This window comes from Magallana gigas, chromosome 9, assembly GCF_963853765.1.
Source record: "Magallana gigas chromosome 9, xbMagGiga1.1, whole genome shotgun sequence".
Lineage (NCBI taxonomy): Eukaryota > Metazoa > Mollusca > Bivalvia > Ostreida > Ostreidae > Magallana > Magallana gigas.
Genome location: NC_088861.1, coordinates 24,020,765 through 24,037,154, shown reverse-complemented (window position 1 = coordinate 24,037,154; position 16,390 = coordinate 24,020,765). Strand labels below are relative to the sequence as shown.

General features: G+C 31.8%; 1 protein-coding gene across 2 annotated transcripts; it reads left to right on the top strand.

Moving 5' to 3' along the window:
- The first annotated feature begins 250 nt into the window (after window positions 1–250).
- Window positions 251–14,779, top strand: LOC117692307 (probable cytochrome P450 49a1). 2 transcript variants are annotated; one of them, XM_034479814.2, is made up of 11 exons: window positions 251–373; window positions 7,256–7,373; window positions 7,740–7,885; window positions 8,132–8,357; window positions 9,126–9,304; window positions 10,536–10,725; window positions 11,592–11,772; window positions 12,235–12,398; window positions 12,920–13,001; window positions 13,726–13,944; window positions 14,482–14,779. In XM_034479814.2, exons 2-11 carry the CDS (start codon window positions 7,363–7,365, stop codon window positions 14,599–14,601), a joined length of 1,518 nt encoding a protein of 505 aa, XP_034335705.2. In that variant the 5' UTR covers window positions 251–373; window positions 7,256–7,362; the 3' UTR covers window positions 14,602–14,779. The 2 variants fall into 2 exon arrangements, with proteins under 2 accessions (XP_034335705.2, XP_065926520.1); XM_066070448.1 differs by lacking the exon at window positions 251–373 and adding an exon at window positions 4,559–4,592.
- The last annotated feature ends 1,611 nt before the right edge of the window (window positions 14,780–16,390 follow it).

The following is a 16,390-nucleotide window of genomic DNA, read 5'->3' as shown; positions in this document are numbered from 1 at the left end:
CACAATACCTTTTTAAAAGGAAAACCAGAGAAATCCACTTTGAATGAACTTTATGAACACACATTACTCACTACACGTGACCTTGAAAGAGTACCCAGGACATGTGCCGATAAAAAAATGTTTCGAAAAGAATGTCGCTCCCCCCCCCCCCCCACGTCAACAATTTACCCCAATAATAATTTTTAAATAGACACACAAAGACAGGTATAAATAAATAGGTTCTTAAAGAAGAAAAAAGGATTATTTATTCAGATCTGAATTTTAAAAGTCGTCTGATTCGGAATAATGTCACGGGTCAGATCCGAAATGTAGTGCTATTGCACTCATTGAAAGAAATGAATTTTTTGCACTTGGATTTTTTTCGGTTGTAAAGGTAGGTGAATTTATCAAATTATGGTTATACGAAAGAAACACATTTTTAAAACTATGTAATATATGTAATTGTATCAACAGGTTATTTTTGATTGATAGTTTCTAAAATATCTACCAAAAAATTTGTTCATTGATACTCCTTTTAAAGGTGACCCGCTTTTTAACCCAGGTGTAGCATTTAAAAATGTATTTTTTATTCGAGCGAAATTTATATAAAATTACAAGGTATATATAACGAGATGCGCTTCTAGCGATCTTACACAAACATTAATTCCTCGCTATTAATTAGGAATCTACAGTAATTGAATTCTAATGCTTGTATTCTGGAAAGGCGGTTTGCAAAAAGTTGAATATACAATTATGCATCTTTGCATGAGTTCTTATATTATTGACAATCAAAATGTTTCTTATTTGTTAAAGAGATAAATCCAATGTGTGGTGTAATACCTACTAAGTATATGTACTTAAAAATCAACATTCACAAATATTTCGCATAGATGGGCGCGCATGAAATCTTATGAATTTAGTTATCTTGTTAAACATTGAAAATTCCTGTAACATTTAATTCGTCCCTTTTTATTAGAAAGTTCTTTTTTCCAAAAAATCTAAAAACACGCTAATTAGTAGTAAAATGAGTCAGATCTCTCTCTCTCTCTCTCTCTCTCTCTCTCTCTCTCTCTCTCTCTCTCTCTCTCTCTCTCTTGTAATTGGTTTTTTAAAGAAGATGAGTGAATAAGGCGTGCAATCTGCCCATATGGGGATAGATAAGATAAGATACTATAAAATCAAAATATGAACAAATCTCATAATTTCTTTCTAAATTATTAAAAATAACGTATATTTACCATAACATCGATTTATAACCTTTAAATATGTTAAATATTTAGAATAGGTTGATTAAAACTGGCGTATGCGTGTCAAAACCTCCAAAATAGTGTCATTTTTTGAACTTCAATATCTTTCCTTTTATAGAGTGGGTCGATCTGGACTCCTTATTTTTGTCGTAGTCTATACAAGGTTTAAAGGAATTCTAACCGATTTCAATCAACAAAAACGTGGACAGATGACCCACTATAATTTAAAAATGTCATTTTGTATCCCAACAATTTAACGTTTTAGAGAAATACTACAAGTCCGTAAACTCGTGGTTGAAGTTCCATCTAGCATTTCACAGGGAGATTTATTGTGACTGAAATGGCTCAGTGGTTAGAGCACCAGACATTAGGTAAATTTATAGAGCTAGGGTTTTTGGGTTGTCGGTTCGATACCACCAAAACTTTAAAAAAAAATTCTTATCGTTTGTTAGAATATTCAAAACTGAATATAGTTAGAAATTGTGCTTTTGAAACTTGTATTATAACATTATCAAGAATATTTGGTTGGAAAAAAATTAACTTGAAATTGTTTTTTACGATAAAACCAAATGGGCATTTGCGCTATCTTGTTCCCCCATCTTCAAATTTGACACATAGATACATTTTTAATGCATTATAAACTCTATCATAATAGATAAAAATTGAAAGCGTTTTCTTAAAAATTCAATTCTTTTATTTCTTTAAGCTTTACAACTTTATCAGTATAACATACATATAGCATGAGGTAGTAGTCTATTTACAGGAGAACTTGTGCACGTAAAAAGGATAACATATAGGCCTACTGCTATATATACAGGTTGAGAAAACAAATCAAAAGCAAAAAATTAACACCTAGGCATAACAGTTGTCTCTTAATAGCATCTTTTTTAAATGAATTTACCAAGAGATGTTTTAAAGGGATCTTTAACATTATCAATATTAAAAAGTTGAATCAATATATTAAACATAGAATGTTTTTTATATTCTTTCATGTATAATTTGCGTAATATTCCGTATCAAGGACAAAACATTAAAAAAAATGAAATTCATCTTCAATACTAGTTCAACAATGTGGACAAAACCTATTTTCTCTATGTGTGTGTTTATGTCTACCAGTTTCAATAGCCAGGCGATTAAACTATATTAAATGACATTAAAACCTCGGTTGTTAAATGGATTAACCAACCAATAAAAAGGGTATTTTACAAAATGTAAACAAATCCATACAGGGTATCACATTACGATACAACGCTTTAATTTTCTATTGAAAGTTTAAACCACAAATTTCGTCTATCAACAGAGTAAAACGCTTTTTTTGAAATCGATAAACGCACAATATTACCTCTTTTTTTAAATAAACTGTTTATAACAATAGAATGCATGTAATGTGAAAACAACATCACGTGTACCATAGCTTGGTATAAAATAAAATTGTGCATCAGTTTTATCATCATTGTATTTTGCCCATTCCAATAACATATTGTTTAAAATTGAAGAAAATAATTAACACAGATTACGGACAATGCCCTTGTATTTACAATGATCTGTAGACTCACCTTTTTAAACACTGCATGGAACTATATTTGACGAGGACAACGTATTAGGAAAATTACCAGTATTTAAAATACAATTAAAAAAATTATGTAATATTGGTAAAATATAGTCTTTGAATTCAATAAAATATTCATTGAGAATTCTATCTTTGTCAAGGGATTTTCCAAGCTTTAGATTTCCGATAGTCTCCTTAATTTCATTAATACTAATAGTTTTGTCTAGCTTAGTTTCGTTAATTTCTCCCTTAAGCCATTGGCTCACCAGAAACAGAGAATACATATATAATATAAGAAATAATACGTAGCAATACGCGTATCAAATGCATCAAAATATTATCTATTTTTTTTTACTTCAAATTTCTGAGTGTTTCTGCTCTTTGTAGGTCTATATGTTCCTAGATTAATTAATTCAGTAGTATTTTACTGAAATGGGTTTTAATACATACGACTGTGGACACGGCATGTTTGTAAAACATCTATACAAAACACAACATGATGAAAAAAATGTATTACAATTTCGTTGAAAACAGTTTTTGCTATAAAATATCTAAGAGCAATCTTTTGTTTGTAACATTTTGACAATACTAAAGTTTACAAATCCCTATGGAAATAATTTATATTTAAGGTCAGACGACACGTTCCTCGAGCATCTTTTTATTTAAAATCATTTTTAATTTAATTGAAATTTTATTTATATAGTGATAAATGCCTAGATGGCCAAGTGGTTAGAGCGGTAGCCGCTCTGTGCGGGGAGCACAGTTTTCATACGTCGTGAGTTCAAGCCCCGGCCCCGGTGAAGCACCAATACAGTGAATTTTCCTGTGCTGTATATTTTTTTTTCTATATCAGCAATTCAAGTGTATTTTAAAAAAGATTACATAGGAGATTGCATACTCTAGTATTTTGCAGAAATGCCTGGTGAGGTATCCTGATTTTTTGCAAGAAAGCGTGTCAAAGTAGTAGTAAATCGATAACTAATTCCTGGAAAAAGTTATATAAAATTGAGGAACGTGTCGTCTGACCTAAATAGTCAGTTGTATTTCATATATGGATATTTTTCTGCCCCTATAAACATATCTTGATAAATGCTTTTCATTGTACAATTCTCGGGTTCTAATAATTTTCACATTGCATATTGCCTGGATTTTTAGATTTGATTTTAATCAACTCCCACATGCAGCTACTCTGGCACACCGGAAGTACTGGTGAAACAGTGTTTGGACCCGAGTTCAATCATCACCACTAACAATACTTAGTGCTTGAAAATAATCAATAAATTCGATGTAATGAATTCCGAAGCACTGTTTTTCAAGGAAACTTTTTTAAAATACCCTGAAAATAGCCAGATTTTAAATGGTACGAACAATTTAGATATTGTTTGTAGTCTTTTGTATTCCTACGTCAAAGTTCAATATTGCTTGGAAACAATTTATCCAGAAATATTTACATTGCTGATACTTGCTGCATCGTAGAGTTCGAGGGCGTTGATTCTATTTTTAAATATTACACAACATGATTCTCATGGGTTTTTCCGTCTATAGCCCCGGATATTGGTGTGATTATTCAAACACAGATAACAAACAACTTGCCATGCGAAATTACATAACATTGATTTTGTAATAGGTAATAATGATTATCAATAAAATCAACTCTTGGCAGTACTTCAGTACTTTAATTTTCAATACAGAAAAAAAATGATTTTAAAGGATTCCGAATAACTAACTTTTTACACTTTAATTGCAGAGTATATAATTACCAAGTTTATAATTGGTTTTTCGTATATATAGAAAGAAGATGGTGTGTCAAGAAACAAGTAAGTGTCACACGTTCTGTTTTATCGTTAATAAAGCGGCTTGGACGGGTTCTTATGACGCCATCATGTTTTAATTAGTGTATTGCGTGTTAACTCCAGATATTTTGAATCAGTACGAGGGTTGTTCGGAAATTATTGAGACATTTTCTCTTATTCTTTTAGTAAAAAAGATAATCTCTTGAAATTTCACCAACACGTAAATCAGGATAGAGATTATCAACGTGAAAAGTTTCTTGTCCATGGCTTGTATAGATCATTCCTGGTAAGCTGACCAACGTGCCTTTGTCCAGTGACCCGGCGCAACCGCAAACTTTTCGCAACGTCATTTTAACGCTTCTTATTACTCCTGTGTTTTAAACACCTTACAAACGAACGGAAATGAGAGTTATTCTTTATTTCTCATCTTTTGTTTTTATTTCAAGATGTCATCATTTATATTTTCTATAATTTTCTTGTTTTTTTAGGGTAAAAATCGAGTTTTTTTACCCGAAAGTCTAATTACTGTGAATGTCACCTGCAGTCTTTTTTTATATATTTTAGAACTGTTGACAACAGTTGGTGTGTTAAAAGTACTTGATAATTAATCCTTTTGGCCTAAATCTAGTTTAACAATCAGTGAAAAAAAATGTAAATTAGAAAAGAAGATATTCGAGTTGTCTCAATAATTTCCGAACAACCCTCGTAGTTAAAGTGACTTGAAAAAAGCCAATCTGATGAAAGTTGACTTTTTTTTAATTCATCTTTTTTATATAAGAAATAAGGAATCATTTTTTGAGTATTATGAGGTGATTATTTTGCCGGGGCGTGATCAGATCCAATAAAGCCCGAAGGGCTGTATGATAGATTTGATCACGCCCAACCGAAATTATCACCTCATAATATTCAAAGAATGATTTCTTATTACTTATATTTATATAATTTCAAGCCATCGTTCGATAAAATACTTAAATATGAATAAGCAAACCCCGTTGGCGCTTCAATTTGTCGTCATGTGAAGTTATGGGTTTTTTAAAAGTACAAAATCGATACGTAGTGTTATCACAGGCAAAGACACTGGAAAATGTAAATATATAACAATATTCCCAATATATATCGCCTGTACATCCTATATCTGTTGAAACACAGCTAGACGAAACGTGCTGATCAGTGTTACGTGTAATTGAAAGCGCCATAAAAAGCCCGAATTTGATAGCATGGTAAAATGATTGTTTCATTTATGTCATAAACGAAAACAGTATTCTATACACACGTGAATGGAACACACGCACTTATTCTAGTTGTGATTATTTTATACACACGTGAATTGATGTATATGCCCTGAATATAAGGGGGTTGGAAATGAAGCAATTAGGTCTACATTAAATTATTTTGCCCGTTTGTGTAAGCTTAGGACAATGCGATTTTATCAAATATGAGTTTGTCAATTTTCGTCGATTATTAAGCTCTGCAACATAAGTGAGAAAAATTAAACAGCATTAGCGTATATAGTGTTTACAAAAAATGAGCAAAGTATATATGGTTCTACATATTAAGCATTGAATGGTTCTACATATTAAGCATTGAATCATATTAATGTGTATAAAGTGTTAAATTCGCGCGCTTGCGGGAGATCTTCTAGTTGATTCTATTTGAACGGGCAGAAAGAAAGCGTGACAGATTGCGTAACCGGAAATTTTATGTTTTTCGTGACCTTACCGTATCGCTCAACAAAGCGCATCAAAACGTATCGGCTTGCATCCTTGAACCTAAAATAATGAAGTTCTACGATTAACTACAATTTGTCAATTGTTGTGTTCGTAATAGATTGCATGGCAGTAGGAACCTAGCATTTTAGAGAAGAGCGTGACCAATGTATATTATTTAGATCACAAGTTTTTCATTTGCATGGTAATTTCTCTTCAAATTTTCTATATACTGGTAAATATACATGTATTGCTGATGTTAAAAGATTGGTACTTTTTTTTTTTTTTTTAACTTTTCTACATTGCATAGCGATACTTCAAAGTTCTGAAAACACGAAACGCAGGTTGGTTTTGAAAACCTCAAATGACTACAGAATAAATAATTTTGATTTTTTTTTTATTCTAAACTTATTTAATATATAACAAATTGTTATAGTAAGTTGAAGAATTGTTATAATAAGATAATATATACTTTTTAACAGCTATTGAAATAAGGTTCAAATTGATGAAGAGAGATGTTAATATACAAAAATGAAGGACATTTTAACATGATCTATCTTTTAATTTTTATTTAGTAATTTTAATATCCAATATCAAATAAAATGTTACATGCATGTATATATTATTCAGGTTGTGTTTACATACGTCATCGTTGTGAACAGCAGCATTAACATATAAATGTAAATTTGGCTTTGTTTTTATTTTCCGGGGGTGGGGATGTTCGTGATAGTGGGTAAGCGGGATGTTATAAATGTTTTCTCACTTCAAATGACATGATCGTGACAACACACAACACCCCCTCCTCTTTCCTGATATTCATTATGACGTCTTTGAATTCGATCACGGATGCATCTCTCATTTACTCCTACAACTTATTAACACTAAGTTTGATATTTTGCTTCGAAAAAGAAAATCCACTTAAAAGAGCAATTAATACTTTCCTCCCGACACTTACATAAGTACAACTTTTTTTTTAATAAGATGGCGGTTTTCCGGATGATTCGGTCTGTCTGACACATAGCTCATCAGAAGGCGGGTTATAAAACATCAGAGAAAAAAGATAACTGGTTATCTGCTCATCTGCTGCAATGACAAACAGGTAACTCACATGATTGTGAATTTCCCGCAAAAAAAGGCAATTTTCGCTTAATTAATTCATAGAAAATATATACTGTTGAGTCATTTTAATTTCTGGGAGTCAATGTTCGTGGGTAGCCAAAATTGTCCTGGTTCGTGGGGACGTAGTTTGGTTGGTAGCAATTTCTATTTCATAAAAAAAATTATTAAACAAATGCTTGTACATGTATATACCTTCGTTGGGATGTAAATTCGTTGACAAGGGTTACCGACGAAAGCCATGATGGTGATTCCACGGTATTGTTTATGCCCAGTGTGTATTATGATTGTAAGCCGATTTTTTCTCATCGAAAAATAATGCATTGATAAAAGATGTTTCATTATTAAGGCTGTCACGACTGCTAGCTGTACGATTTTATTCCCATTCTGTGGCCCATGATGCACCGCTTGTTCGACCATTTGATGAGGTACCTGGACCGAGAGGAAAATTTGCCGTGCCGTATATTGGAACAATGCTCTTTAGCAACTCCATAGGTGTGTGTGTGTGTGCGTGAAAAATTTGTTATTACATGGCTTTAACATACATTTTGTAAGGGTCACAGTTCTATATTTTTTTGAATTTTGAATGTACTAGTATTGAAGACAAAAAGCATTTTTTTAAATATTTTTATTTAAATTTGTAAATTCAATCAATCAAAAAAAATTTAAACTTTTTTTTTTATATTAACCATTCAAACTAGAGTTCTCCGATAGAAATATTGAAATTTATTTCTCAAACAGGTGAACTGAAAAATTTTGAGTTCCATCGATTTGCTGCTCATGTGCAGCAGTTGTACGGGGATTTTGTAAAACTGCGGATCAAAGATAAGTGGAATATTTTTGTGTTTCACCCCGACATAGCGAGGGAGATTTTTAAGATTAACATCAAGAATCCGTACCGGCCCGGCGTAGGTGTCTTCAGGGAATACAGCAAGAACAGGAAGCAGTACCCTAGCTTGGCCAACCTGTAAGTTGTAACTCTGTTTATATTCTACTGTAAACAGGGATATATTCGCCCTGGCCGTTTTATTTTGCCTCTTTCACTCTCGTTATCAGAGGGCGAATTTAAGACTGGACAATTTCCAATGTCTCAAACCATCTCTCTTTAAACAAAAGTTTGTCTGGGCGAATTGAAGATGGAACAATAACATTTTGCAAGTGAGAAATGGCGAATATGACAAATTACCCTGTATACAGTATAAACATTTTGTTTTCGTTGTTATTGTCTTTTAATAGACAAAAGTCAGTTGCTGTGACTATAAGCATGCCTTTTTTCAAAGTTGTTGTTGTTGTTGTTATCGCGTTTCTTTGTAACTTGTTACTTTTACGGCTGTCCGTTATTACAGTTGTCTGTAATAATACTCTACAGGTGTTATTAATATATTAGTATTTGATTGAGATTGATCCGTACATGTTGTTTTTGTTTATATTGATGTTGTATTGTTGGTATTGTCTTTGGTTTTACTATCGATATGTTGTCCTATTGAATTCAGTTTTAAACACTGCCTTTGTTATCTTTTTTTTCTTCTTAAAATGGTGTTAATTCTTTTGTCGATTGAATGTTAACTTTTATATAGTTTTCTATTAATCATTCTGTTTTCCGATTTAAATTTTTGTCATTAAAATTATAGAAAAGTCGACTCTGTGTTTTCCCTCATTTACATATACCCATACACTATTTTTATTTAGATCGTATAAAATGAGTATGTTTCAAAGACAAAACTCTCTTTAACAGAAATGGTGAGGAGTGGGCTAAGCTCCGAAGGCCCACACAGGAGTTAATGTTACGCCCAGCCGCTGTTTCAGCATACGTCAGCATCCTTGCTAGAGTAGCAGACGACTTTGTGGAGTTGTACAAACATGGAGGATTCGTGGACGACTTACGACAACAACTTTTGCGTTACGTCACAGAGAGTAAGTTATATAAAACTAATACATTGTTAGTACCATATCGTTTTCTAACTAAGTTTTAAAAAAATTTAATAACTAGTCGGTTGAACGATTCTGTACATTGCGAAATAATGTTGGATTTCGAGTATACATGTAATAACCTTAAGATTATTTCGTCGACATCGAAAAATATACTTGTTTTCAACAATAAAATGCTTTCTTTGATGATTAATGCGGAGTATGAAGTTGGCGACATTGCAGGAAAGATACAAAACCTGCGTTAGCGGGTTATGTAACATTTTTATGCAATGATCTCTACCTTCATAACCCTCATGAATCCGAATAAATCATCAAAGAAAGCATTAAAAAATTTTATTAGTAGTAGTAGTAGTAGTTTATTGGCGTATACATTACATACATTGCAATAGCATACAATTTAACAGTACTTTACAATAATTGTGGGTACAGGTGGGAGGCAGGTTAGATAAATATATATAAAAGGTGTAAAGTGGATGAAAAAATATCAAAAAGACCAACAAAGCAGTAGTTATATATAAACTTAATTTACGCTTATTCACGTCTGATGGTAAAGTTGTCCCTCTTATTAAAAGATTCGTACACATATTTACCCAGTTTTTTTAACATGAATATAGAATCAGAATTGAGTAAATCAATAAATTTTGCCATACTTGGTCGTACATAGAAGTATTTCTTAATATATAATTTCCTTAACTCCGTGTAAAAATCACACACCAAAACAAAATGGTATTATGGTTTTATTATTCATATTTACATCTTTCCTTTCGCAAATTAATATATTGATTGTAAGAGAAAGTAAAATTGACTAAATTACTGTTAATGGACATCAGTTAGTTAGTTACATGTAAAAGAAACAGCCATATCGTCTCGCATGAGAATCTGAGTCTGACATCATGATTATTTCATGCAGTCCGTGCTTTTTCTCGACCGTTCAATTCCATAAAAGGGGCTTGTGGATTTCAGTCTGGCTGTTTTTGTAGAGCTATGAATTAAATATAGGTTTCCGTAAGAAATAGAGGGAATCATACTCGGTAGATGTAAATGTAACATCTTATTTACATGTATTTGTACTACATATTGCCTACACAAAATTTAAAGCAATTTCAATCATTTATATTTTTGAAAATTAGTGGTGGATAAAATAGCACTACAAACAATTTCACCTGCAGTGAGCCTGCTGATATTTCATTGTTTTATTTTTGGTTGTTTCCTGTAGGTACGGGGATGTTGTGTTTTAACAAGAGGTTTGGATGTATAGAGGGAGGCTCCATTCTTGACATTAAATACTTGGAGGACATTTTTGATGCCACGGACAAGGATGTCCGGAGTTTCGGCCTACAACTGTACAGATTGTTCCCCACCCCTCTCTATAGGAAATTTGAAAGAGCGGCTGATCACCTATTTGGGTAAATATTCACTCTTGTCATTTTGAATAATTCTGGTAACGCGATTCAACTGAATGCTCAGGTCAGGCATTGCCGTCCGAACACATCATCATAAAGAGACATGTAGTGGTTTTACAATTATTCTTAACTCACATTGTCAAGGCCAGGTGTCGCTTTTACAGTCATTTCATGAGAATTTGCCAAATTAAGGTAGTCCATTCATAATAACTCAGTATTACAATTCATACAATTGGATTCCTAGAGTCTTAAATTAATTCATAAGGTTTTATTAAATAATAAAGATGAAATGTTTATAAACCTCAAATAAGGTAGTAGCAGATTTTAAAGGTTTACAGTTCAGTCCATGGGGTAGGTTTATTCTTTGTGTATGCCTTTTTTTTTCTTACAAATGTCTTTGTCAAATGTCGCATAAGCTCTTCCTCTCTTAAGAAAATGCCACAGAATTTATAACTTACCGTCCCTATTTATGAGGACACAATTGCTTTCTTTTTAATTCTATTACGTGCAGACAACTCTATAAAAGAATCGCAATTGCAAAAAAGCTGCATTTAATTGACTACATAAAGTTTCCTGAATTTGATGCTTTTTCAGCCTCATGATAATTTTAAAATGCATATTGAAATAGTTTATATAAATAAAAGTTGATATTTACCTCAGTTATACATGGACTGGTGGATTAGAATGTCAAGGGTAGCCTAACTTTGTAAATTTAATCTTTAAGGGATTTGAAGACCAATTTTACATTTTAGTTACTTTAGTAAAGCTGTGACGTTAACTCTTAATGCAAATTGATTATATTTTTTAAACATTTCTTGTGAAATCTCACACCAAAATAATTGAAATGTACTGGACTATTGTGAACAAAGAATAGCCGACGTGGCGATTGTAGACGCCATACAGACACTGGAGACAGCGAGAGCAGAGGGGCGGCTAGAGGAGTACCTACAGGGACCACATTTGCTGTATGCGCTACTATCGCACCCAAAAATGACCGGAGAAATGGTTGAGAGAGTTTTGATGGATTTGTTTGTAGCGGGAGTCGAATCGGTACGTTTATTTGGTTATATGGTCTGAAAATTCCATGCTTTAAATGAAAAATAATGAAAAAACGTGACGGTGTATCACAGAATGTTAAGTTTCACACCCCATCTAATGATTAAATCTATGTATGGAATCAACGCTCTCTTGACAAAATTGATTTTTGGGTGAAGAATGCATGGTCCTTCACTGTTTTATTTATAAAAATGAAATAATAAAGATCTCTGATAACGGTTGTATGCGCTACATGTAGCCAGCTTGAAGAGAACACAGTAAGTACAACGTAAGTAAATCACAAAAATGATTATATTGTTGTATATCATTGTTTGATTATTTAAAAACAAGGAAATAATTTTTAATCTTTATAACCGAAATGCATTTTCATAGAGCAAAATAAATTAGATTACTCAGCATCTATTTGACCTATAAGTTTTCTTGATTTTTTTTTTTTTTTTTTTTTTTTTTTTTTAGACCTCAAGCGTTTTGACGTTTTTATGGTACGAACTTGCCAGGAATCCGGAAAAACAAAAGATACTACAGCAAGAGATAACTTCTGTGTGTGGTAATGCTGATATAACGAAGGAATCACTCAGTGAACTGCCGTACCTCAAGGCCTGTATCAAAGAAATTCTCAGGTAAGTCTGCTTATTATCCATTTCCTATTCAAAGCAGAAATGTTAAAAAGTCCTGTTAGGAATTACTTATTATTGAAGAAGAAAAAGTTGTGAAGTTTACAAATGTTAAACAATATAATAAGAACATAAGTATACACTATATTAATTGTCAGGATAACATTAATCATTTGCAAACTTACAAAGAGTTACTTTATTTTGATACATGTACGTTAAAGTCAACGCTTTCGAAAACTTTCTGAGTTTTATATTCCGGTATGAAAAGTTATGTCAAAAATCAAAGTTAAAAAGATCATAAATTGTCGGGAGTCCTATAAAATTAACAGGTTTCTTTTTTAAATCGACAAAAAAAATTCATAAAAGTTTGAATGAACAAGTCTTTGCATCAAATTAATGAGGAAAATTCATCTCATGTTTGAATCATAAAACTCCTATCATAATATCAGGTCCGATGTTATGAGCGCGCCAATATGACTGTATTTAGCAGCTTTATGTTTTTATGTTGTTATATATATTTGTTATAGGTTGTATCCCCCTACAGCCCCAGGGTCATTTGTTCGTCTGGAAAAGGATGCAGTAATATCTGGTTATGAAATTCCGACCGGCGTAAGTATAAGGAATTGATTATTATTTTACACTATATAGGTTTCTGCTTTAAAAGATGGCAAACTTGCTGGTTATAGAGAAAAATTGTATAAACAAGTGTCCCATCATAGACGGAAGACGTTAAGTAGTAAATGTAAAGAAGGTTTCATTTTTTTTTTTGTTTAACACATTTCACTTATGTATGAAAGAGGCGTATACGAGAAGCCGTAAAAATATAATCTTCTGTGTAAATAGAATTATGTTCATTTAATCATAACATCTTTTTACAAAAATCCTGTATATACATATGTAATTAAGCCCTTCTTGTTAACTACTGAGAAATCATTAGAATTAGTGGTGGCTTTTTCGTGGTATTCGTTGATAGCCCTCCCCCACCAACTTACACCCTGGACGAAAACTATATACATGTACTGAAACTGAAAAACGACGCATTCATAAAATTACAACCCCTTGAATAGATCTCTTAATCACCCCGACATAACGTGTGTAAAGTAAAGTAATGTAAATAGCATGTTTTTCTAAAAAGGAAAAATTAATATCTCAAGATATATAAATAGATAAATATATGTTACGTGACTGTGCATTTGCAGTAGAGATGTAAGCCATAGAATCATTCTAAAATGATAATTATACATTTTGATTTGCTATAAATAATACCGCTAGTTACATTGTTTGTCGACAATTCTATAAATATTTTCACTGTATGTTTATATTTATTACCTAGACGGAAATACTCATATTTACTCAGCACATGTGCGAAAACGAGCAGTTCTTCTCACACCCGGACAAATTTCTGCCAGAAAGATTCCTGCGAAGTAACAATCCCTTAACCTCAACTATCCGAAATACTCACCCCTCAGCAACCCTTCCGTTTGGATTTGGGCCAAGGAGTTGCATTGGACAGCGGTTTGCAGAACTGGAAATTCAAATTATTACTGCAAAGGTTTGTTCATTGATAGAAAACTAGTTCTGAGATACCATATCACTTATGGGGTTTGCAAGAGTGATAATATTTTCGCTAATGTATCTGATCTTCTGAATTCTAAATACATTTCAGTGATAATAAAAAAAAAACTGCATTTCAACGTAAAAAAAAATACCGTATACGTGGTCATTTTCGCCCCCGTTTAATTTTCACCCTTTTACACTTGCAAACAGTTTCGCCCCGTTTCGAATTCGTCCAGATGCAGTTGTGTTGACAGAGATATGTTTTGTGATATAGAGTTTGCCCTGTCCTAAATTCGCGCTTTGACAACGAGGGCAAAAGGGGCGAAAATAAAACGGGGGCGAATATTTCCCTGTATACAGTAGTTCAATTTTTGATTCCGACAAGTTTTAGAAAAAAGTTGATAATAACTGTATATTGATTGATTAATGTATTTGGTTTGATTGATGTTGAAGATAAATTGGGAATATATGTGTTAGTACAATGCAATTGAACACTGCTTTTCTCATTTCATAAAAATCCAATTGTATTCAGTTTTTTCAGCAATTAGACGTTTCACTACCCGAAGGGTCGTCTGGCAAATTAGAACGCATTTTCCGCATTTTCTCAGCACCAAAAGATAAAGTTTCCATTGTAATCAATAAAAGGAGCTAGATAGTGATTCGGAGATTGTGATTTGTGATATAATCATACATGTGTATATAATCATGAACGTTGTACTTCCGAGGTAGCTTGATTTGGATAATTTTATACATTATCATTGTATGAATGTATACATGTAAAATGTCATATACACTATGTTTCCATTAGTGCTATAATCAAACATGATCATGATGAGCAATATTACATCACATATTACGTATTGATGGACACATTAATTCTTATCATATATTGCATATATAAATAAATCTCATTTTGTTTTAATTTAACAAATTATTATTATTTAATGTTGAAACGATTTTCGACGACTTATTGATGTTTTTATATTCACACATGTAGTTTATCTTAAGGAACATTTTTTTTTAATATTTGAAAAGGAAATAAACATACCGGTATTCATCTTTAAGGGTGACGTTTACTCAGAATGAAAAAAAATTCCACTGATGATAATGAAAAACCATCTAATGTGTGTTATAAACCTTTTATAGTAGTGTTATTTTTCATTTTCAAAAAAGTAGGTCAATGACCTACTTTTTGAGTTAATGGCCATTATATATTTTTGGAAAATTAAAGGAAAATCTCTTAAAATTTTACACTATGCTTGAGATTTTCTTAATTGTGAAAATAATACAAATTGCTCAATATTTTTAAAAAATGAAATACAGTATATGAATGGCAGTGACACTAAATACATACAAAGCATTACGTTTTCGTTCACAATTTTTATAAATATTCCAGTCCGAATTTCCTCTATCATTTTTCAAATTCCAACCCATTTTTGATCAAATTTTACAAAAAATTGAATGATGATAATACAAAAAGATTTATAGTATTAAACTACTTATATTGATCTTCTTCTGTTGGCATATAATTTCTATGAGGTCAATGATCAAAATTTTGAGATATGGTGTCTTTTCTCGATTTTAAGCATTTTTCAATATTTGTTAAATTCGTGCCTTACGATTATTATAATGAATGAGTGAGGTAAAACTAACAGAAAATATGCTAAATTATAAAGACTAAAATATAAAATCTTAACTTTTAATATTAGAGTACTGCCAAAAGTGTTTTGGCGGAAAACAAAATCTGCAAAATTTAGTCCGAATTTCCTCTGTTTGGCTAAAAGTCCATTTTTGTTTGGGCATAATTCCATAATATAGTAGAAATATCAAATTTTATGTCAATAATATTTCACTTCACAAGTACTTTTTGTATTTAGAACAAATTTTACTCATGACATTGAACTTTATAACAATTCGAATTTGAGAACTCAAACCCTGAGTAAACAACACCCTTAAGTTAAGTTTGTTATCATAATTTCCTCGTCAGTTGTTTAGAAAAATCCTTTTGAATATAAAGCAAAATCGATAAATTCTAAATTCATTCTGGTAAGATGAAATACTTCAGTTGTTACGAATATGAATAATGCATTTATTTCCTTTTCTTAATCAAAACGTATGTTTTGTGCCGTGGAACTATATAATACATACTAGTCGGATACGCAAACGTCTTATCACCAAGAATCATTAAAACTTTGCAAAATATATCCAATGACACAGAAATCGCTAGTATGTGGACTTATGTGCTTCGGTGACTTTATTAAGATTGACTTTATAAATTCGTTTTGTTGTGTTAGAATATATGATGTATATATGATGCCTTTTAAAAATACCTCTAAGAATATGTGTGCATGAAGTTTATTGGGAGGGTAACAACATGAGCTTGCCTGAAACTATACAATCCTAGAAATATAAAATGCAATCTCAAGCATAGATAAGAAAAA

Bases quoted from the DNA above. Each gene is read 5' to 3' on its own strand.
- LOC117692307 (XM_034479814.2), top strand. The intron at 12,399-12,919 runs GTAAGTCTGCTT...TATTTGTTATAG, and splicing joins TGTATCAAAGAAATTCTCAG to GTTGTATCCCCCTACAGCCC. The intron at 13,002-13,725 runs GTAAGTATAAGG...TTTATTACCTAG, and splicing joins GTTATGAAATTCCGACCGGC to ACGGAAATACTCATATTTAC.